We start from the raw sequence: 24,292 nt of genomic DNA, 5'->3' as shown, positions 1-24,292 counted from the left end.
CGGTACGGAATGCTGCAAGTCCGATCCACTGGTTTATTGGCAGGTGATGGGAAACTGCAGGGCCTTGGTCGCAGTGATGACTGGGCATCAAGCCATGGTGTCGCCTATTTGCAGCTGCCCAGAGGGAGGCTTCAAAGTCGGGGACTCCAGCAGAGTGGCAGATGCTCAGCATCCATGCTAAAAATCAGTGCTGCCCACCCCTCCCAGAGCTCACTCGGCAAAAGACAAGCTGTATTGGGTTCAACTGCAGACTGTTGCAATATTCATGGACTTGGAATATATATATTTTTATGCGTGACTGTATTGTACTGCTCTCTTACATGTGCCAGCTATCTTAAGTGTGCTATATGTGCCTTGTGCTGTGAATGACTGTTGGTATTCTGTGTTTTGCTCCTTGGCCCCAGAGAACACTGTTTGATTTGGCTGTGTTCATGGGTATTCATGGAAGGTTGAATAACAATTAAACTCGAACTTGAATTGCTTGAAAGTGGCATCACTGGTAAACAAGGTCGTAGAGAGAGGATTTGCCACATGGGCTTTCATAAATCAAGGAATTGGGAGTTTTATGTGCAGACATCAATAAGCTTGAAAGAGTGCAGAGAAACATTACAAACATATTGCTGGGGATTTGAGTTACAGGGAACTATCGAATAGGTTAGGTCTTTATTCAGTGGAGTCCAAGAACATGAGGAGAGATCCTATTGAGGTATACAAAATTATGAAGGGTATGGATCGGGTGAATACAAGCAAGCTTTTTCCCCCTTGGGTTGCATGAGGCTATTAAGGGAGCTCATAGGTTTAGAGTGAAAGGTAAATATGAAAGGTAATATATTTAAGGGGAATCCTTCACTCCAAGAATGGCACAAGTATGGAAGGAGCTGATGCATATGTGTTCAGTTGTAATGTTTAGACAGGTACATAGATGGGAGGTGAATGGAGGACCATGACCAGTGTGCAGGTAGATAGAAATCCATGCTGGCACAGACTAGATGGGCCAAAGAGCCTGTTTCTGTGCTATTGTGCTCTATGACTATATGCTGGCACAGTGGAAATGGGAAGGAATATTGTCATTGTCCTTACTAAGTGGTGGCACCCGAGATTTGGAAAGCCGAAAATAGAGGGGGTGATAGGATGCCACACACACTGCCAGAGCTGTGGACAGAGGCAGCTGACGGCACAGCCACCACTGGCCAACATTCAAGCTGTGTCAATTGGCCTGAAGATGCCTGGAAAGGTTAGCACTCTAGATTGAGAGAGACTCCAGAGCTTGTGTCAATTCTAGATTACGTCTCACCTGAGAAATTAACAAATAACTGGCAGAAAGATGAGAACCGGTTTCTGGTCAGCCATTGTTGTACGTCCTGGTTGGAGGCTGTGGGCAGCAGATACTGAATGGCAAAAAGAAAAAAAAAGATCTTAACCCAAAAAGTAAATGGACCATCCACCAGAAAACACAAAACAAAAACACACAAAAAAAAAAACATTAGCAGACTCTTACAACTACTTACTTCAGTACTCAAAGGCAGAACCTCTTCCTGGTTTGTCGGTAAACAATTTCTGAATTTTCAGGCAGAAAGAGAAGAGATTGGTAAGTGAAGATGCAGCTTATGGAATAAAGCAAACACCACAAACTTATCTACAGAGGTTGTGGACAATCTGCAATCTAAATGTCTTTCATATTATTTCCAGAACTCAGAATACTGTATATATTAGAACCGTAGTGTTAAACCATCTTCTGTCAATAAATAATATTGCTTCATTGAAACAGCAAAATGAGTAAAATTAAAGGGAAGGTTGTTCCCTCAAAAGGATTACCATGGTGGTTGAACATACTGCCCACCCATCTCTAGGTTCAATCCCAAAGCCTCTGTTACAGTACCCACTGCAGGAAGAGAACAAGTAGTGAGTGTTATATCATTGGCTACAGCTGGTGGAATGGAAGGAGATGTCCAGTATTCTTGTTCCTTACTCACAATGCTGCTGAAAATGGCTGTCAACCTGCAAACAGATGCCCTCAAATGCCTATCCAGTTCCCTTCTGTTCCTTCCACTGAGTATTTTAACTATTTTTACATAAAAAGATTTGTCCTTACTTCTACCCATTGCTTCCTCTAAAAAAAAAATCTGTGTCCTTTGGTCCTTGAACTAAGTGCTATTGGAAACAGTTTCCATTTTATCCCATATAAATTTTCCTGCTCACTCTCACTTTTACCAAATCCCCTCTGAACGTTCACTATTGCACCCGCACTTTCCCACTTTAAACGTGTAACTGGTGGAAATAGTTCAGCTGTGGTCGAACTAATGTTTCATAAACACTAGCTTACTTCTCTTTACACTTTGTTTCTGTCAAGCACCTTTGACCAACCCACCACAAATTGCGGGCTTTCCCAGTGGCCATCCTTTTCAAATCCACTTCACATTCCCATTCTGTCAAGTCGGACCATGGACTCCTCTACTGTCATGACGAGTCCACACTTGTGCCAGAGGAGCAACACTTCATATTCCATCTGGGTAGCATCCAACCTAATGGCATGAACATCTATTTCTCTAACTTCTGGCAATTTCTCCTCCACTCCTTCTCTTCCTCTCTTTCCCCATTCTGGACACCCTTTACCTTTTCCACCTGTCAACTCCCGGCTTCTTACTTTATCCCCCTCACCTGATCTGCTAGCTTGTCCTCCTTGCCATCTCCCACCTTCTTATTCTGGCTTCTTCCCCATTCCTTTCCAGTCCTGATGAAGGGTCTCAGTCCAAAAGGCCAACTGTTCATCCTCTCCATGGATTTTGCCTGACCTGCTGAGTTCCTTCAGCAATCTTGTGCTTGGTTCTCGGGATTCCCGACGTCAACAGAATCCCTTGTCATTATGACTTGCTTTTCTGTTCTCATTTATAATGTCCAGGGGTCAATCCTTTACGAAGCCCATTGTCAACAAGTCCTTCCATTTTCAAATATTAATGGACACATACACGCAAATCTCTTCTTGAGATTTACAGATTAGTCATTTCACATTCCTTTGCGTTAAATTACATTTGTCACTTGGCTGCCCATTCTGTATGTAAAGACAAACCTTCGCATGATTCAAGTGCTTTAAGGGAAGAAGGATCAAAGAAAGAAATAAAGGATTAACTAGCAATAATCTCCAATAAAATACTTTTGAAAACCAGAGCAGATCTGATCAACTGGGCACCATGGTAGCGTAGCGATTTCATGACACTTTTACAGCTCAGGGTGTTCCGGAATTCAGAGTTCAATTCTGGCTTCGTTCTGCAAGGAGGCTCTGTACGTGGAACGCGTGGGTTTTCCCAGGATGCTCCCGCTCCCTCCCACAGTCTAAAGACATGCCACGTAGTTAAGCGGCCATTGTAAAACTGTCCCGTGATTAGGTTAGGGTTAATCGGGTTTGTCAGGGGCTGCTGGGATAGCACGGCTCGAAGGGCTGAAAGGGCCTACTAAACGGTATTGCTAAAATATTAAAAAGGTTCTCCAGCAAAATGAATAGTGAAAACACCAGTAAAAACAATTGCCTGGCTTTTCAGTGTGTATCACTTTTTGAATATATTAGACAGCTATTCACAATGTTTGACTTGGCAGCAGGAGCTCTTCCAGTAAGTGCCCATTGTCAGAAATAAGAGAAAGTTGCACAGCAATCTAGCTTGTGCGAGGATGCAGCCCCCTACAGTCAGCTTCTACCCCACTGTTACAAGACTACTGAACAGATCCCAAGTACGATAAGACAAGACACTTGGCCTCACAGTCCACCTCGTTATGACTTGCACCCTATTGTCTACCTGGACTACAACTTCGTTGTAGCTGCCAGATTTTATCCTGCATTTGGTTAGTGTTTTACATCGTACTACCTGAATGCGCTGTAATACGCACACAAAATGCTGGAGGAACTCAGCAGGTCAGGCAGCTTCTATGGAAATGAACAAACAGTCGACCTTTCGGACAAGACCCTCTGTGGATGTTTCCTAATCTGCCAAGTTCCTTCAGTATCTTGTGGACTTCCAGCATCTGAGGAGGGGGGGGGGAGAGAGAGGGGGGGGGGGAGAGAGAGGGGGGGGGGGAGAGAGAGGGGGGGGGGAGAGAGAGGGGGGGGGGAGAGAGAGGGGGGGGGGAGAGAGAGGGGGGGGGGGAGAGAGAGGGGGGGGGAGAGAGAGGGGGGGGGGAGAGAGAGGGGGGGGGAGAGAGAGGGGGGGGGAGAGAGAGGGGGGGGGAGAGAGAGGGGGGGGGAGAGAGAGGGGGGGGAGAGAGAGGGGGGGGAGAGAGAGGGGGGGGAGAGAGAGGGGGGGGAGAGAGAGAGGGGGGGGAGAGAGAGAGGGGGGGGAGAGAGAGAGGGGGGGGAGAGAGAGAGGGGGGGGAGAGAGAGAGGGGGGGGAGAGAGAGAGGGGGGGGAGAGAGAGAGGGGGGGGAGAGAGAGAGGGGGGGGAGAGAGAGAGGGGGGGGAGAGAGAGAGGGGGGGGAGAGAGAGAGGGGGGGGAGAGAGAGAGGGGGGGGAGAGAGAGAGGGGGGGAGAGAGAGAGGGGGGGAGAGAGAGAGGGGGGGAGAGAGAGAGGGGGGGAGAGAGAGAGGGGGGGAGAGAGAGAGGGGGGGAGAGAGAGAGGGGGGGAGAGAGAGAGGGGGGGAGAGAGAGAGGGGGGGAGAGAGAGAGGGGGGGAGAGAGAGAGGGGGGGAGAGAGAGAGGGGGGAGAGAGAGAGGGGGGAGAGAGAGAGGGGGGAGAGAGAGAGGGGGGGAGAGAGAGAGGGGGGGAGAGAGAGAGGGGGGGAGAGAGAGAGGGGGGGAGAGAGAGAGGGGGGAGAGAGAGAGGGGGGGAGAGAGAGAGGGGGGGAGAGAGAGAGGGGGGGAGAGAGAGAGGGGGGAGAGAGAGAGGGGGGGAGAGAGAGAGGGGGGGAGAGAGAGAGGGGGGGAGAGAGAGAGGGGGGGAGAGAGGAGATGATTTGATCTGTATTATTATCACCACATGTACCATGGTACATGCAAGCAACACACACAAAATGCTGGAAGAACTCAGCAGGCCAGGCAGCGTCTACAAAAAAAAAAAAAAGAGTATAGTCAGCGCCCTGGGCCGAGACCCTTCGGCAGGACTAGAGGGAAAGAAGACGAGTAGTAGTTTTAAAAGGTGGGGGAGGGGAGAGAGAAACACAAAGTAATAGGTGAAACTAGGAGGGGGAATGATTGAGTAACTTGCTGGGAAGTTGTTTGGTGAAAGAGATACAGGGCTGGAGAAGTGGGGGGTTCTGATAGGTGAGGATTGAAGGCCATTTAAGAAAGAAAAAGGGGGAGGGAGGTGATGGGCAGGCAAGGAGATAAGGTAAGAGAGGGAAAAGGGGATAGGGACTGGTAAAGGAGAGGATGGGGGTAGGGGAATTCCAGAAGTTTGAGAAATTAATGTTCATGCCATCAGGTTGGAGGCTACTCAAACAGAATACAAGACGTTGGTCCTCCAACCTGAGTGTGGCCTCATCATGACAGTAGAGGAGGCCATGGATAGACATCGGAATGGGAATGGGAAGTGGAATTAAAATGTGTGGGCACTGGAAGATCCTGCTTATTCCGGCAGATGGACCATAGGTGCTCAGTGAAACAGTCTCCCAATTTACGTCAGGTCACACTGATATACGGGCAGCCACTCCGGGAGCACCAGATACAGTATATGATCCCAGCAGGTATATGCAAGACAAGCTTTTCATTACAACTTGGTACACGTGACAATACTAAACCAATTTTAATGCATTGAAAAGGTGAAGATTAAACTGCTCTGATAGATCTCAAATTGTTCTATTTTTACTTCTCCAGTCCTGACCATCGTTCAGTAAATTATTCATTATGGTCAGATTACTTAGATGAGGTCATTACATCATGCAGCTTTGCACTACAATTATTCACTGCCAAGACAGTGAGAGCTGTGAGGCTGTAGAATATGGTACAGTACATACCCTTCATAGACACTGAAGCCAACAGGCAGAGTATTACAGCCCACGGAAGAATTACAGTTAAAGTACGGGGAATCAGGCCAAGGGGAACACTGCAGTGGAGAACAGTTCAGTCAGTACGTCCCACAATGCTTCTTTGCATTCATATTTTTTGTCACAGTAAATCAAATAGCTTTACACAGAAAGTGATGAGTGACTGCTACCACTGCTTCAATTTGTTTTTGTACAAAGACAGGTAAAATTTTAAAATGAATAAAAGATATTAAGTACTTAAAAGGCACAGGCTTAAAAGTGGGAGAAGCTGGAGTCAAAGTGCAAAAATATATTGTAAACTTGGTATAAATAAGAAATCAGGATATGATGGCAAAGAGCTAATGCAGAATCAGCAAAATAATACTGATCAGGCTGAAGTAACATTTCCTGCCCTACTTATAGAGGTAGAGAGGTGTGAAGACATGAGATGAGAGACTTCCATTATGAGGAAGGAGAGATCATTGAAAGAGGTAACTCTTTACAAGTCATAGTGACGTACATCGCGAGCAACTGAATTAAGTGAGCAGTTTTGAGGCCCCATATCTGAGAAAGGATGTTCTGGCACTGGGTAGGGTCCAGAGGAGGTTTACAAGAGTGATCCCAGGAATTAAAGGGTTGGCATACAAGGGGTTTTGATGGCTCTGGACCAGTACATGCAGGAGTTTAGAAGAATGGGGGGGGGGGGGAATCTCGTTAAAACCTACCAAATATTGAAAGACCTAGATAGAGTGGACATGGAGAAGATATTTCCTTTAGAGAAAGGGTCTAGACTAGAGGACACAATCTCTAAATAGAATTTCATCCCTCTGGAACAGAGATGATTTAAAACTTCTTTAGCCAGAGGATGGTGAACCTATGAAATTCATTGCCACAAATGGCTGTGGAGGTCAAGTTGAGCATAGTTAAAGAGCAGGTTGATAGGTTCTTGAATGGGGTTAAGAGGGAACATAAATCAGCCACAAATAAATGATGAAGACTCAACGGGCCAAATAGCCCGATCCTGTTCCTATATCATGTGGTCTTATAAGTGGTTGCCAAACTGAAGAGGGAAATTTTAGTGAGGTACCATCCACTTTTTTTTTTTTAGCCAGTACAGGCATACTGGCCTCTCTCTATAATGTACAATACAGGCCATCCATAAGCCTGACCTATGGACACATCTACGTGCCATCATATTATTAAATTCAAAATTCTGTCCTGCTGTATGTATATGTACATGTTCTTGTTTCTACAAATGGCAGAACAAGTTTCTCCTCTCTCCACATTTAGTCATCGCTCTTCCTTGTCAGTCCAAAATGCTTTTGATGTTATTGATTATAGTACTATGGAAGTACAATGACCATATTGAGTGGGGTTTTTTTTGTATTTCCCAATGTATGCCCAAAATTGACTGTATAAAAAGAAATCTGTTTGGTACCCAGGTACGTGTGTCAGCCTAACACTGAATAACCAGAGGAGGAAGAAAATTCAACATCTCCAATTTAAAATGAAAAGATACAATCTTTAAATTTTAATTACTTTATCATCAGAAATCACTTCAACAACCCAAAAAAAATTGCTATGCCTCGCACAAGAGGATTAAAAAAAAATTTACAGTGACCACCCTCTGCCCACCATTGGTTAATATAAAACTCCATTACTGAAACAAACCAGATCATTAATTTCTGGAATGTTAGCAAAGATGAATGGGTTCAAGAATTAACTGATTATACTTTTGGACAAGCACTTATACCACTGAGATTGGTTAATGTATTAAAGGGACCCTCATTGCTAAAACATAATGCTGGCCAAACATCAAAGTTTCAAATGTTTTTCCTCTTGGAAACTGACTCAAAAGAAATGCCATGATTCTTTACTTAACCTCATACACATCACCTTGGCAATGACTTAAAAGACCGTATGATAGAGGAATAGAATTAGGCCATTCGGGCCATTGAGTCTTCTCCATCATTCAATCATGGGCAAAACATTTCCCTCTCAACCCCACTCTCCTGCCTTTTCCCCAGAACTTTTGATGCCCTGACTAATCAGGAGCCCATGAATGTCAACTTAAAACATGTCTAATGTGGGGAAAATGAGGCAAGCTTGGGATTGGATCACAGGTCAGCATAAACGACAGCACAAGTGTAAATATATCTCTGTTCTTTAACTTCCCAACACAACAACACATTAAGACATGTCAGTTTAATGTGCCATCAACAGAATGATACTTTAAGCTCTATATAGGCAATATGATTCAGTTTTCAAAAGACATTTATTAATCACATTCCAAAAAGAACCCAACCATGCTGATGTTGTTAGGAATGTACTTTCTTTAAAAAAAACACTTGGAAGCAGAAAAATAAATTAACTAAAAAGTTCCAAATCAACAAATAAGCAGTAATACATAAATCTGTATTTATCTTCCTGATGCAACCGTGAACATAGAACATACAAGTCTACCAATAATCATTGACTTCTGTTAACTTTAACATTCAGAGAAGCTTCCAAGTTAGTGAAATATATGCATTTGTGTCTTCATTTAATAGCTTCAACATTCTGATCCAAGCAAGAAACATCTGACCTCTGCAAGGATTGTCGTTTCGAATGACTGTTGATACTTTTCTCTCTCTTGGATTGTACGTTTTTCTATCTTTTCCCGGTCAGTCTTCTGTTTTCGATCAGCACCCTTAGGCTTTAAAAACATACATGCCCATCACAATCACCTCAAAGCTCTGGAGAAAGCAAGTCAAATTAATTCATGCAAACATTGAATCAAGCACCAGATCCACAATAAATTTTAAAAATCAGCATTTTCAGTAACTTTGCTTTAAAATGGTTTGAAAGAACAATTAGAAATGAAAGAATGGCATGTCAGATAGTGAGGTAAAGTAAATTTATAACAGGATTAACTCATTGGTCCAGCAGATATATATATATTGTTTTAAATACACACTTGGGGAATTTCATCTCTGTTGTTAAATGTGTGTGAGAATACCACCTGCAAGCCAAGACAACCCTTCACCAAAATGCCTCCTCCTTCTTCCCCAAACTGTTCCTTGGAAACTGGTTCTATCTCCTGCAGGGAATTTGAGTCAATCACCAACACCCTTTCAGCAGAAGTGACAAATTGCTCTTCTGTACATTGTATATATCAGATATATTTAGGTTTTTCAAGACAGTGACACTTCCAGAAGATCCAATTGTGCCAAATAGCCCCTACTCTAAAACTCATCACTGTTAAGTGTTAATTGGAAGTAAGCATAGTTCCAAGATCTTAATTGTATCGGACACAGCAGATATTGTGGCTGTATACCATTCCAATTATTAATTACATTATATTAAAAAAAGGAATCTTTTTACTTAACAAGTTCTGCTTCTTGCTCATCAGCTTGTTCTGACACTACCTCTCCACTTTTTGTAAATGGCTCTATTGGCAGTAAATTCACACCCTGCCGTAATGTCATCATGGAGGATATATAGGCACCTGAAAATCCACACTCAATGGTTTTATTAACATCTTCTTCCACACCACCATCAGACTTCTGAATGCTCCATGATTCCATTAACATTAGTGTTCCTTCATTTCTGTACTTTTTTTCTTGGTAATTAATTGTAATTTTTTGTCTTTGCAAAAAAAAATACAATTTTCATGCCACCTAAATCAGTGATAACAAAAAGGGTAATTACGCTTACATATTGGGATGTTTCCACAACCAATGATCTCACTTTAAGGACTCTTTATCTCATGTTCTCAGTAATTTATTTATATTTGCATAGTTTATTGTCTTCTGTGCTCTTGTTCTTTCATTGATCCTGTTTGCAGTTTCAATTCTATAGATTTCCCGCAGGAAAAAGAACCTCAGGGTCGTATGTGGTGACACGCATGTACTCAGATAATAAATTTTACTTGGAACTTTTGAAATTAAAATGCCGATTCCATACCTTAAACACTTTGATCTGGCAGCTGCCAGAGTGGAGATGCTCTGTATATTCACCGTTCTCGTTTTGTTTGAACGTGTCAATCTGAATTCTGAATGGAACTCCTTTCTCCCCACCATGTTTCCTGGGAGTGAACTCAGTACTGATGCAATGGACCTAAAACAAATAGTTAAAACACTTGCAAACATTCACCTGTCTTGCACTGTGTTGGCGAGGCCACATGCTGGAAACCACATTCATCTCTTTACACCTGCTGTCAGACAGATACACTGGTTAATCATGGAAAAAGCTGGCCAGATCGAGGAGATATTCTTGTTTTGAAAAGGAAGTAGGATAATGGCCGGCAGACAAGAGAACAAAGAGTGAAAGGTGCAGAGGCCAAAAGTAACAACGAGCAAAACAAGTGAAATAGCAAGTTCAGAAATGAGGGAAAAGGCTGAATAATTAAACTTCAAGCAGAAAGTGTGGGCTCTTCCTGTGCCTTGCCAGCAAACGATCACTACAACCACTTGCATTGTATCAGAGGCTGCGGTGCATCATGGCAGTGAGACAGTTACTCTACCTGAACAAAGACCGAAGTCCTTTTGGTGGGTTCCCAGAGAAACTCAACACAGTTTAGCTGCAGTGGATCTGCCCGAGGTTCCAGGACGCCGACCGACAGAGGCAAGTCTGTGAAAAGTTCCATTTTACAAAAGACTCAAGACTTTTATCCCCCACAACACCATGTGTGATTGATTTCACTTCTTCAGCAAAGACAAATTAAAGGAGGCCCATGCAAGACTATGGCTTACGGAGGAGTGGGGCCAGATGGGATTCAAGTCATTAACCTAACAAACTTAGAGACTGCAGAACAATCCGCCCCCCCCCACCACCACCTCCTCCCCATCCCCGAGGAATTAAGAGTCATAGATCCTTTGAGTTACACAGCACAGAACAGGTATTTTAGCCCAACTCACCCATGTATCAGGCAGGCTCCTCCCAGTCTCCACCCAGCTACAGGAGTCATGTGCCACTCATTTCCAACACATCACCTGCAGCCTATTTAAACCCTTGTTCACGCATTGAACCAGCCAGCCTCAACCAGCCTGCAGTTACCTTGTTGTGTTAAGTATTGGATCTTTGTTGTATTATGGACCCTCATGACTTGCTATTTTGCAGTTTATTATTAATGTTATTACTCACCGCTGAATCAGTTCTGCTGCTCTCCATTCAGGTCAACAATTCCTGACCCCATGTCGATCAAGCTGCCCAATTCAGCTGGCTGCATATGTCTCTATTTGGCCCATATTCCCCTAAACTCTGCTATCCATGTAACTATCCAAATGTCCTTTAAATGTCATAAATGGATGCACTTCAACTCCTTCCTCTGGCAGCTCATTCCATACACTCACTGCCTTCTCTGCTAAAAAGTAGGCCCTTATGTCCCTTCTAAATATTTTCCTCTCATTTTAAAACTCTTCCTTCTGGTTTACCCCTGCGCTGGGTCACAGACTGGCTAATCACCTTATCAATGCCCCTCAAGGTTTTATGAAGCTCTATTAGCAGAGCAGCGTGGTGGCATACCAGTTAACACAACACTATTTCAGCACCAGCAAGCCAGGTAAATCCCTGATGCTGTCTGTAAGGAAGTTCTCCCTGTGACCATGTGGGTTTCCTCCAGGTGCTCTGGTTTCCTCCCACTTTGCAAAACCGTGTGGGTTCAGAATCAAAGTCAGGTTCATTATCACTGGAGGGACTTCCGGTAGCGCTCATGGAGTGAAGTCGTGTTCTTGACTCGCTCCATTACCTCTGAGATTTTCTTCTTATGATCAGCTATATTTTAATTAACCATTAAGGCATCGACTTTTACAATAATTTGAAACAAATTGGGCTCTTTGATAATCGGATGCGTTTAAGCTCTGCTAAGTCTAAGAATGGAAAAAACGGGAAGGATGGCAAACCTCCGGGTAGACCGAAAGGTACCGATTTCCCTCCGACTGAACCACCGGTGACTTTGAAAGCTATATCGGAGCTAACTCAAAGGGAAATTTCAACCTCTATTACGGAGCTGATTCGTGAGGAAATTCCAATTAGTTTCCAGAAAATTGCCGATTCAATCGAGAAGATACAAATATCTATTACGGAACATCAGTCGGCTATATCTGATCTTCAAAAATCCACGCAACAAAGTGAGCTCAAGATGGAGAAAATCGAAGAAACAATGTAATGAAGAAGAAACTCGACTTTCTGACCTTTAAAAACTCTTAGAATCCAGAATGCGACGGCAGAATCTTCGAATGATTGGGGTGCATGAAGGGGTTGAATCTGATAACCCTATGAAGTATTTTTCTCAACTTTTAAAAGATGCATTTCCTACTGTATTTCCTGACCAACCACCGTTATTGGATCGTGTTCACAGAGTTCCATCATACTCGCTTAGGTCAGATAAACCTCGACATGTCATTTTACGTTTTCATTACTTTCAAGACAAGGAGAAACTGTTTCGTTTTGTTCGATCTAAAGGTTACATTGATTTTCTGGATCTTAAGTTCCGATTCGTGGAGGATTTCAGTAAACCAATCCGGGATCAACGGGTTCGTTACAGATCTGTGATGTCGGAACTCTACAAGATGGATTTAAAACCAGCGCTGCTTTACCTTGCACGTCTAAGGATTCGTATGTCGGATAGAGCCTTCCGTTTTTTTGAATCTCCATCGGATGCCCAGAGTTATCTGGATCAATTTTCACCTTCAACAGCTTAATCGTAATTTTTAACTATCTCCATTGATCGGAGGTTGTGAATTTGTCACTCTTAATTTTTTTTTGTCCTATATGGGCAGAAAAGTTTATTTTTGATTATTTAATATGGTTGCTAAACTTTCTTTTTAACTGCGTCATTCCTTTCTTTTTCCCAGGGGACTCTGGGTGGTTATTCCCTCACCGTCATTCTACGTATTTCCTTTGTGGCCTTAAATTTTGTAGTTTTTTAAATCTACTTTGTTTTGTAGGTTTTCATAACTAGTTTATGTTAATAATCTCATTTTTTTTTTTGTTTTGTTTACTTATAGGGTCTGGGGTTTGTTGCGGTTTTTTTAATATTTTCTGGCTTTTACTCTGTTATATTATGTGTTTGTTTTAATTGAGTTACCTTTTTTTATTCTCTTACTGTTTTATAACTAGCTGATCTTTTTTATATTTACACTTTTTTTTAGGGAGCGTATACCGGAAGTCATGGAGGTAATTTTAGTGCTTGCTTCTTTCGGGCTGGTCTGCGTTAGATTTAGCCTTGGGGTCATGGGGTGGGGGGTGGTGGGAGGGGCTTCACGTTTTAGTTTCTTTCTTCTTGGGCTATGTACATTATTGAAATATTGGCTGCGTTCTTCTTCCTGGTATCTCTTATTTGTTCTGTTCCCTTTCCGGGTTCGTGGGTCGAGCCTATCGTCAATCCTCCTTGATGCGGGTTGACTTTAGGGTTTATGGAGTCTATTATTAATTTTGTCTCCTGGAATACTAATGGTCTTAATCATCCTATTAAAAGGAAAAAAGTTTTTAAAGTGTTCCAGAGACTTAAAGCACAAATTTTATTTTTACAAGAGACCCATGTGCGGAGGGGGGACAGACTACGTTTTTTTAAATTCTGGAAGGATCAACAGTTTCATTCGAACTCCAATGCTAAGATTCGAGGCGTCTCTATTTTTATAGACTCCTCAGTTACTTTTATACAACATGATATTATTTCTGATCGGAATGGTAGATTTCTATTGGTTAGTGGTCTACTATTTAATAAAAAGGTAGTTTTGGTTAATGTTTATGCTCCTAATATGGACTGTCCAGAACTTTATAAATCATTATTCAATCAGTTCCCGAATTTGAATGAGTTTTCATTGATCTGGGGCGGAGATCTTAATACCTGTTTATCTCCAGCTTTGGACCGTTTGGCTCCTCTACGGACCTTACCTAATAAATCTGCAACTTTGATTAATTCATTCCTCTCTGATTCTGGGTCGACGGAAATTTGGCATTTTTTGCATCCTCAGGAAAAAGATTTTTCTTTTTTTTCCCCACATGTTCACTATTCCTATTCAAGAATTGATTATTTCTTTGTTGATTCTCGTCTTATTTCTTCAGTGATTAAATGTAATTATGACTCTATAACCATTTCGGATCATGCTCCACTTAAGCTTTCTATTAAAATTCAGGCCAATACACAAAATAATAGACAATGGCGTTTTAATTCGCTGTTGCTTCAGGACTCAGACTTTGTTAACTTTATGAATGAACAGATTGATCTTTTTTTACAATTAACTATACAGAGGATATTTCTGTGAACATTCTTTGGGATACTTTTAAAGCTTATATTCGTGGTCAGATTATCTCGTATTCTGCTGCTTTGAGGAAGAAGCTGAAGCAGGAGGAGTTGGTAATCGTGAACAAGATTAAGGAAATTGATAAGAAATATGTTATAGCTCCTTCTGAGGAGTTATATAAACAAAGAACTGAACTTCAAATGGAACACAGTTTATTACTTTCGTCCTCGATTGTAAACCAATTAAAGAAAACAAGAAGTGAATTTTATGTACACAGTGACAAAATTGGCAAACTGTTGGCTAATCAACTGGTCTAATTATGCTAAATCTCAAATTAATCAGATTTATAACCAAAATGACCGACTGATATTTGATCATGTGGGGATTAATCAAAATTGCTGTGATTTTTATTCTTCCTTATATCAATCAGAGTCTCTTCGAGATTCTAAATATATGAATGATTTTTTAGATAATCTAGACTTCCCTGAGATTTCACAGGATATGTCTTCTATGTTAGATACTCCCATTACCACGGATGAGATTAAGAATGTTATTTTCTCTATGAATTTGGGGAAAGCTCCTGGCCCTGATGGATTTACCGTAGAATTTTATAAATGTTTCGCACCTTCATTAATCCCTTGGCTCTGTAGGGTTTTTGAGGCTTCATTAAAACTTGGTAAACTTCCTGAATCTTTCAATAGAGCGTCAATCTCTCTAATATTAAAGAAGGATAAAGATCCTGCTCAATGTGCATCTTATAGACCAATATCTTTATTAAATGTTGATTCTAAAGCTTTTTCTAAGTTATTAGCAAATAGATTAGAAAAAGTACTTCCTTTTATTATTTCGGAAGACCAAACGGGTTTTATTAAAGGTCGTTATTCTTTTTATAATATTCGCACACTGTTAAATATTGTTTATACTCCCTCACAAAATGTTCCTGAGTGTGTTATCTCTTTAGATGCTGAGAAAGCTTTTGATAGAGTAGAATGGCCTTATTTATTTAAGGTGCTTGAAATGTTTAATTTTAGCTCGAAATTTATATCCTGGATTAAATTGTTATATCATTCTCCTGTGGCCTCAGTCCGTACTAACTCTCTAAGCTCACCTTTTTTCCCTCTTTTTCGAGGTACTCGACAAGGGTGTCCTCTTAGTCCTTTATTATTTGATATTGCATTAGAACCTCTTGCAATTGCCATTCGAGAATCTCCAAATATTATTGGGATAACTCGGGGCTTAAAGTCCCATAAAATATCACTCTATGCTGATGACTTACTTTTATATATTTCTAATCCTCAAAAATCTATCCCTGCTGTTTTAGAGTTATTAGCACAATTTAGTCTCTTTTCAGGTTATAAATTAAATCTTAGTAAGAGTGAACTTTTCCCGATTAATAAACAACTTCCCTTATATCATAACTTTCCATTTAAATTGATTAATAATTATTTTTCATATCTTGGGATTAAAATTACTTGTAAATACAAAGATTTATTTAAAATTAACTTTTTACCCTTAATTGACCATATTATTCAACTTTCATCTAAATGGTTTCCTTTATATTTAACTTTGATTGGTCGTATTAATGCAATTAAGATGTTTTTTTTGCCAAAATTTTTATATATATTTCAGGTATTACCAATTTTTGTTCCAAAATCTTTTTTTGATAAAGTTGACTCCAAAATTTCTTCATTTATTTGGCAAAATAAAAACCCGAGACTGGGTAAAATACATTTACAGAAAGCTAAGAGAGATGGAGGCTTAGCATTACCTAACTTTAGATTTTATTATTGGGCAATTAATATTCGACATATGAAATTTTGGTTACTTGACCAGGATATACTATCCATTCCTAAGTGGGTAGCATTGGAATTACAATCTGTTCAGGGCTATACACTTGGCTCTATTTTAGGTTCCTCTCTTCCTTTTGATTTGAAATGCCTTAAACAGGTGTCTAACCCGATAGTTAAATATACCTTATGTATTTGGTTTCAATTCAGAAAATTTTTTGATCTTAACCAATTTGGGCTAGCGATTCCTATTTTAGGTAACATATTTTTTCCTCCCTCTTTTACGGATCGTGCTTTTCAAATTTGGAAGACTAAGGGTATTTCACGGTTTTTGGATTTATTTTTAGATGGTTCCCTTATGTCTTTTGAACAATTATCTAATAAATATAATTTATCAAGAATACATTTTTTTAGATATCTACAAGTTAGAAATTTCCTAAGTACTATACTTTCTTCCTTTCCAATGCTTCCTCCTACATACATTTTAGATACTATAATTGACCTTAATCCATGTCAGAAAGGTGCATCGGCTATTATTTATAATATTATTATGAAACTTAGGAAAGCTCCATTTGATAAGATTAGGTCAGATTGGGAACAAGAATTGGGATCTATTATTTCCGTGGATGACTGGGGGCAGATTTTACAATTAGTCAATACTTCCTCTATCTCTGCTAAACATTCCCTAATTCAATTTAAAGTTGTTCATAGAGCACATATGTCCAAAGATAAATTAGCTCGCTTTTATTCTCATATTAATCCTTTTTGTGATAGATGTCCGGGGCAGATAGCCTCTTTAACTCATATGTTTTGGTCTTGCCCTACTCTGGAAACTTTTTGGAGAGACATTTTTAATATTATCTCCAAGGTATTGAATATAGATATCTCTCCTCACCCTATTACTGCTATCTTTGGACTACCTAAAGTTTCCAGTAATCTTTCTCCTTCAGCCCGTAGAATGATTGCATTTCTTACTTTAATGGCGAAAGGATGTATCTTACAACATTGGAAAGAGCTTAATGCTCCAAATACCTTTTTTTGGTTTTCTCAGATGATATTATGCTTGAATTTGGAGAAAATTAGAAGTAATCTTTATGACTCCTCATTTAAATTTGAACAGACCTGGAGATCTTTTATTCAATATTTTCATTTAATGTAATATATACCCTTCTTGTTTTTTTTACTGTTTTTAATGGAGGTCGGGATTGAGGACGTGATTTTAAGTTTTTTAACTCTGTTTGGTTTCAAGTTAGCCCATTGCTTTGCTTTGCTTTGCTTTTAGTTAGTTGCACGGTGGGTTTTTTTTGGGTTTTTTTTTTTCCTTTTCTCAATTGATATATAAAAATTAGTATACTATTATGTTACCTTGGTACGTTATGTTTAAATTACATTGTTTGTATAATTTTTTTTGTATTAATATCTCCTGTAATTTTATTATATTCTAACAGTGTATTAGTGCCTATATGGCTTACCTTTTTGTATACTTATTCAATAAAAAGATTTAAAAAGAAAAGTTCATTATCACTGACATATGTCATGAAATTTGCCAGATTAGCAGCAGCAGTACAATGCAATACATGATAATACAGGAAGAAAAATAAACTGATCAATTAAAGTATATATGTGTATATGTTAAATAGATTAAAAATAGTGCAAAAACAGAATAACATATTTAAAAAGTGAGGTAGTGTTCAAGGGTTCAATGTCCATTTAGGAATCAGATGGCAGAGGGGAAGAAGCTGTTCCTGAATCGCTGAGTGTGTGCCTTCAGGCTTCTATATCTCCTGCCTGATGGTAACAGTGAGAAAAGGGCATGCCCTGGGTGCCGGAGGTCCTTAATAATGGACACTGCCTTTCTGAGGTACTGCTCCCTAAAGATGTCCTAGGTACTTTGTAGGCTAGTACCCAAGATGGAGTACACTAGATTTATGACCTTCTGCAGTTTCTTTTGGTCCTGTGCAGTAGCCCCTCCATACCAGACAGTGATGCAGCCTGTCAGAATGCTCTCCACCGTACAGAAGTTTTTGAGTGTATTTGTTGACATGCCAAATATCTTCAAACTCCTAATGAAGTATAGCTGCTGTCTTGCCTTCTTTATAACTACATCGATATGTTGGGACCAGGTTAGATCCTCAGAGATTTTGACACCGAGGAACTTGAAGCTGCTCACTCTCTCCACTTCTGATCCCTCTGTGAGGACTGGTATGTGTTCCTTCACCTTACCGTCCCTGAAGTCCATAATCAGCTCTTTCGTCTTACTGACATTGGGTGCCAGGTTGTTGCTGTGGCACCATTCCACTAGTTGGCATATCTCACTCCTGTACACCCTCTTGTGACCACCTGAGATTCTACCAACAATGTTTGTAGCTTCAGCAAATTTATAGATGGTATTTGAGCTATGCCTAGCCACACAGTCATGGGTATAGAGGGAGTAGAGCAGTGGGCTAAGCACACACCCCTGAGGTGTACCAGCGTTGATAGTCAGTGAGGAAGAGATATCATTACCAATCCGCACAGATTATGGTTTTCCGGTTAGGAGGTCGAGGATCCATTTGCAGAGGAAGGTACAGAGGGCCAGGATCTGTAGCTTATTGATCAGGACAGTGGGGATGATGGTGTTAAGCACTGAACTATAGGTGTTTATATTGTCCAGGTAATCTAAGGTGTGTGAGGAGTCATTGAGATTGTGTCTGCCATAGACCCATTGTGGCAATAAGCAAATTGCAGTGGTTCCAGGTCCTTGCTGAGGCAAGAGTTGATGCTAGCCATGACCAACCTCTCAAAGCATTTCATCACCACAGATGTAAATGCTACTCTGTGCTACACACAAGATACCATAGGAACGCAGCAGGCCAGGCAGCATCTATGGAGAAGGGTATAGTCGACGTTTTGGGCCAAGACCCTTCATCAGGATTGGATAACTGGTTGATTTTCTGTTGTTTACTACTGGGCAATAGTCAATAAGGCAGCTCACACTACTCTTCTTCGGCACTAGTATAATTGTTACCTTTTTGAAGCAGGTGGAAACTTTTGCCCGTAGCAGTGAGAGGTTAAAAATGTCCTTGAATACTCCCGCCAGTTGGTTGGCACAAGCTTTCAGAGCTGTACTAGGTACTCCATCAGGGCCTGCTGCCTTGCGAGAGTTTACCTTCCTGAAAGACAGCCTGACATCGGCCTCTGAGACAGAGATCACAGGATCACTGGGTGCAGCAGGGATCTTGACAGCTGTAGTTAAATTCTCCCTTTCAAAGCGTGCATAGGAGGAGCTGAGCTGGTCTGGTGGTGAAGTATTGCTGCCATTCATGCAGCGTTTGTAGGTTAATTGGTCACATGGGTGTAATTCAGGTCACGTTCTCGACATCTTCAGGGAGCGGTGTCTCAGAAAGGCAGTGTCCATTATTAAGGACCTCCAGCACCCAGGGCATGCCCTTTTCTCACTGTTACCATCAGGGTAGGAGGTACAGAAGCCTGAAGGCACACACTCAGTGATTCAGGAACAGCTTCTTCCCCTCTGCCATCCTATTCCTAAATGGACATTGAACCCGTGAACACTACCTCACTTTTTTAATATATATTATTTGTTTTTTTGCACGATTTTTAATCTATTCAATATATGTATACTGTAAATGATATTTTTTTCTCTTCTATATTATGTATTGCATTGAACTGCTGCTGCCAAGTTAACAAATTTCATGACACATGCCAATGATAATAAACCTGATTCTGATTTATTGCTTACTTATGTTTCATTTATTTATTGAGATACACTACAGGGTAGGCTTTTCAAGCCCTTCAAACCACACTGCTCAGCAATCCCCCAATTTAATCTTAGCCTTCATCACGGGACAATTTACAATCCCCAACAACCTACCTAACCAGCACATCTTTGGACTGTGGGAGGAAACCGGAGCACCCGGAGGAAACCCACACAATGTACGAACTCCTTACATGCAGCGGTGGGATCTGAACCCGTGTCACCTGTACTGTGCTAACCACTGTGTTATTTATATTATTATTATTTTCTCTCTTTTTATTTGCACTGTTTGTTTGCCAGCATACAATCCCCACAACCACTTCACATTGCTCCAGTGTACATGGAGGTGAGGCACTCACCACACCTAAACAAAGACACGAGTTCTCGTGCTGGGATCCCAGAGAAATCCACACCAGTTGGGTGGGGTCTTCCACAGATTCTAAGGTATTTCTTGTATTTGCCCACCAGAAAACAAATCTCAGGGTTGTACACAGTGACCTACATGTACTTGGATAAAAAATTTTCTTTGAACCTTGAACTGGACATTGCAGGCTCGTTGGGCTGCAGGGCCGGTTGCCATGGTGTATCTCTAAACAAAGATAAACACCCCTTCGCCCACAGTCCCAGCCTATCCAATGCCTCCTTACAACCTAAGGCCTCCAGTCCTCATAACAGGCTCTTTTGTTGGTGAGGAGGACACTTTTAAAAGCTGAACTTCTCTTGGCCTCTTTCCGGTAAGTGTTCAAAATCCAGAGCCTAAAATGGCTGAAGGCGATATCATCTGACTGTACTAGTAAGGCTGATTCAGGTTACCTAGATGTGACCCGCTCTCAGTTCCCTGCAGCGGAGTGACTCCCAGGCGCTGCCCCACAAGTTACCCTTAAGCAACAAGTAGTACTACTGCTCACCCAGATCCAGAATGCGATCTCCAGGCCGATTCCAGCTCCAGCCCTCCAGCTGCTGGCGCTCAGTGTACTGCAGGCGCCGGTCGTGAAAAACCACGCGGATAATGCTCTGTAAGACAAATGGAAGTTACGAGGCAGAAATGGGACTCAGCACTTGCCACAGGGCTGCATGCCTGGATGGTTACTGAGACAGCACACATACGACACAGCCTGTCTGCAGCATGACCCCACTCGGTGTTGGGCTGGGGCAGAGAGATGTATACCCTGTATACCCAAATCTAATAACACATATAAGTGGCAGTTTGCAGAGTACGCACTTTGTGGTTTAGATCCGTTAGTCTTGCGAGACCATGGATCTGCGCCTGGAAAGTCTTCACTCTCCAGGGCGCAGGCCTGGGCAAGGTTGTATAAAAGACCAGCAGTTGCCCATGCTGCAAGTCTCCCCTCTCCACAACACCAATATTGTCCAAGGGAAGGGCATTAGGACCCATACAGCTTGGCACCAGTGTCGTCGCAGAGCAATGTGTGATTAAGTGCCTTGCCCAAGGACACAACACATTCCCTCGGCTGGATCTCGAACTCACGACCTTCAGGTCGCTAGTCCAATGCCTTAACCACTTGGCCACGTGCCCACATGGTTTAGAGTACCGTTTAATTTTTATCCGTCATTTATATTTTGCGTAGTTGGGAGATATTTGAGGGAGAGGTTATACCCAGATACATCAGTCGTGATGGGACTGATTAAGGTCAAGCAATGTCAGGCCAAGAACCCTGATGACCCAATCCAACCTTTGATCCTAATTATGAATATCTATAAGCCTCTCACACCTGGGGACGGGGAGGGGTAAGAGAGAGGGAAGCAGAGCATTTTCTCAGAGTTGCCCTCATTTAAAGTCACCTGTGGGAATTCAGAATTCCGGCACAAGCTCAAAGAAATGATTGAAATTCACCAGATGCACTCTGAAAATATGTGTGTTGGTAAAACCGAAGTGCCCGAGGAATATGTGGGGCAGTCTGGCCAGGGGGCGTGGGGGCAGGATGGGCCACGGCAACTACTGGGAACACCAGCAATGGAGAGAGATATCGATTCTTTAAAATGGGAATTGAGGCAGCAACAGGAGAAAGTCAGAGTAACTGGGGAACAATAGTGTCAGTAGTTCAGAGAGCTGGCAAGGCAGCCATGGATGATGCAGAATGCAAATATCAAGCGTATGAATAGTATTCAGGGTTGGATAATCCAGGGAGGGATGACCCAGTCTTCCTGAAAATGGTGAAGGATGGCCTGAGCTCAGCACATCAGAAGTTTTAGATTTGGGGATAGCGGAGGTGGAACAGAAGTTGTGAAGTGGATGGAGTGAATGTAGCTGCTATGACATCACAGGTAACCTGCTTTGTGCGCCAACGACAAGGTCACTCAGCAAGGAACTGCTGGAATAGACATGGGAGGGTAAAGGAGATGATTTGTTACAGCTCTGGCCTCTCAGGCCATGGTTGGAGGCAGAGCCCTGAGAAGAGGGGGAGGGGGAGTGTGAGAATCGCTCACCAAGCAGGCAGGGTCCACAGCAGTGCCCTCTTTATCTGATCTGACTGCTGACCAGATTATAGAGCTGGTGAAGTCAGGCACACAGCTGGCACCAGTGGTGGTCATCCATGGATGTGCACAAGAGGTTTATTAAGGGGCTGGCAATGTAAAATATTATTGACCATACGGCCGTCAGTATCGATAGCTGATCTCCCCTTACCCGTGACTGGAGGGACGATTTGCAGTACCAGTGCAGGAGGTGAAACAATGAGGGCGGAGAGGAGTCAGCCCCAGGTACTTGAGATTGAGGAGTGCAGCTTCTATAGGTTTTTGGGTGTGTCCAAGCAATGAAGGTACTGTCCTAGGGATAGGCACACTGAGTAAGGCCGGTGCCATCACAGACTCAGGAAACAGAGAAATAACACAGACAAGACAGGAACAGCAGACATGTGTGATCAAAGAGCAGACAATATCACTCACTGAGAGACAGCAGCCCCAAGCAGAGACAGGAGACAGGGCAATGATCAGGAATCACATCAGGAAGCCCCAGGGTAGGGGCCCCAACACAGACAAGAGCTGTTACAAGCAGTGCAGCTGCCTGCAGAGGCAGCCGCAATTAAAGTAAAGGCTCACCACAACGGGGATAATAAGGAGCAGAAAGGGAATGATTGGGCAGACGCAAGTGCGAGGAGGGCAGCGGAAGAACAAGAAGCAACAGAAATTACAAATGTACAGGAAGAAACTTCAAATGCCAATTTAGTAGGATTCTGTGGAGAAGTGAAGAACCAGGGTAATACATTGAGAGATCAAACAAAGCAGTAACAACAGGGAGAATCAGAAGGAAAGAAGATAGTCCTCCCACAGCCAGGTAACCAAGTCATGGTAAGGGAGCAGCCTGAAAAGACAGGTTTCCCTCCCAGGTAGATAGGGCCACAGGCGGTGGTCCAGACGAATGGCACCTGAGTTTGCATGCAGTCCTGGTGAGGCAGTCAGTGGAAACACTGGACCCTGGTTAAACTGTATGACTCACCTTATCGCCCTCACGGACAGAGCGAGAGATCAAGTGTACTCCGTACACTTAGAGAACCTAAGTGATGATCACCAGCTGAATGCCTCAGTTCTGACTGCACCTGATGGAAGGAGACTCACAGCAAACGCAAATGCAGAAGACACTGAGGGAGCATGGCAGCAAGCTGTGAACGGTGCGTTAAAGAGTAACAGTAACTGTACTCTTTAATGAAGGCTAAATCTTGAAGAGAATTAGTCGTACAGATCAGAACAGGAGGATATTGGGGAAAATCGAAGGGATGGGATTTGAGTTACAGCAGAGATAGCCGGTTCCACAACTTCAATGACATGGCAGACTGAGAAAGAAAGAATAGAAACAGACTCAGCGGGCAGTCACCCCAGCCGTAACTCCTACGACTGAGTGGCTATGCACAGTTCCAACACCACATACAACTTTGCTGTTGGCGTCACAGTTGGGGGCCAAATCAAAGGTGGTGAGGAATCAGCAGACAGAAAGGATATTGAAAATTTGGCTGAGTGGTATCATAATAACATCCTCTCACTCAATGTCAGCAAGAGGGCAAGCAGCTGACTATTGACTTCAAGAAAGGGAAACCAGAGGACCATGAGCCAGTCCTCATCACAAGATCAGAGGTGGAGGGGGCTAGTAACTTTAAATTCCTGGGTGTTACTATTTCAGAGACCCAGCACGCAAATGCAAGTTGGAAGAAACCACAGCAGCACCTCTACTTCCTCAGGAGTCTGTGGAGATTGAGCATGACATCTAAAACTTTGACAAACTTCTATAGATACGTAGTGGAAAGTGTGTTGCATCGTGGCCTGCTACGGAAACACCAATGCTTTTGAAAGGAAAATCCTACAAAAGGTAGTGGATTCAGCCCAGTAAACCATAGGTAAAACCCTCCTAACCATTGAGCACAGCTACATAAAATGGTGTAGCAGGAAAGCAGCATCCATCATCAGAGATCCCCACCACCCAGGCCATGCTCTTTTCTCACTGCTGCCATCAGGTAAAAGGTACTAGTGCTACCAGATTCAACAACAGTTACCACCCCTCAATCATCAGGCTCTTGAACAAAAAGGATAACTATCTGCCCATCCATTGAGATGTCCCAACAACC

General features: G+C 42.3%; 1 protein-coding gene across 8 annotated transcripts in view; it reads right to left on the bottom strand.

Annotated features, from left to right (window-relative positions):
* The window catches only part of tfcp2l1 (transcription factor CP2-like 1), a 65,653-nt gene that overhangs the window by 25,671 nt on the left and 15,690 nt on the right, over window positions 1-24,292 (bottom strand). For all 8 annotated transcript variants that reach the window (XR_011886075.1, XM_072258693.1, XM_072258694.1 and 5 more), the window contains 7 exons: window positions 20,624-20,729; window positions 10,451-10,557; window positions 9,892-10,044; window positions 8,531-8,641; window positions 5,938-6,026; window positions 1,509-1,557; window positions 1,295-1,388 (listed from right to left, as the gene is read on the bottom strand). Coding sequence is in view for 7 of the 8 variants with exons in the window: in XM_072258693.1 (XP_072114794.1) it covers window positions 1,295-1,388; window positions 1,509-1,557; window positions 5,938-6,026; window positions 8,531-8,641; window positions 9,892-10,044; window positions 10,451-10,557; window positions 20,624-20,729 (709 nt within the window). In the remaining variant the exon portion in view is untranslated. The remainder of the gene's footprint in view (window positions 1-1,294; window positions 1,389-1,508; window positions 1,558-5,937; window positions 6,027-8,530; window positions 8,642-9,891; window positions 10,045-10,450; window positions 10,558-20,623; window positions 20,730-24,292) is intronic.

Source organism: Mobula birostris, chromosome 5 (genome assembly GCF_030028105.1).
Source record: "Mobula birostris isolate sMobBir1 chromosome 5, sMobBir1.hap1, whole genome shotgun sequence".
Lineage (NCBI taxonomy): Eukaryota > Metazoa > Chordata > Chondrichthyes > Myliobatiformes > Myliobatidae > Mobula > Mobula birostris.
Note: the sequence above shows the minus strand (reverse complement) of the source record. Positions and strands in the feature narration are given on the sequence as shown.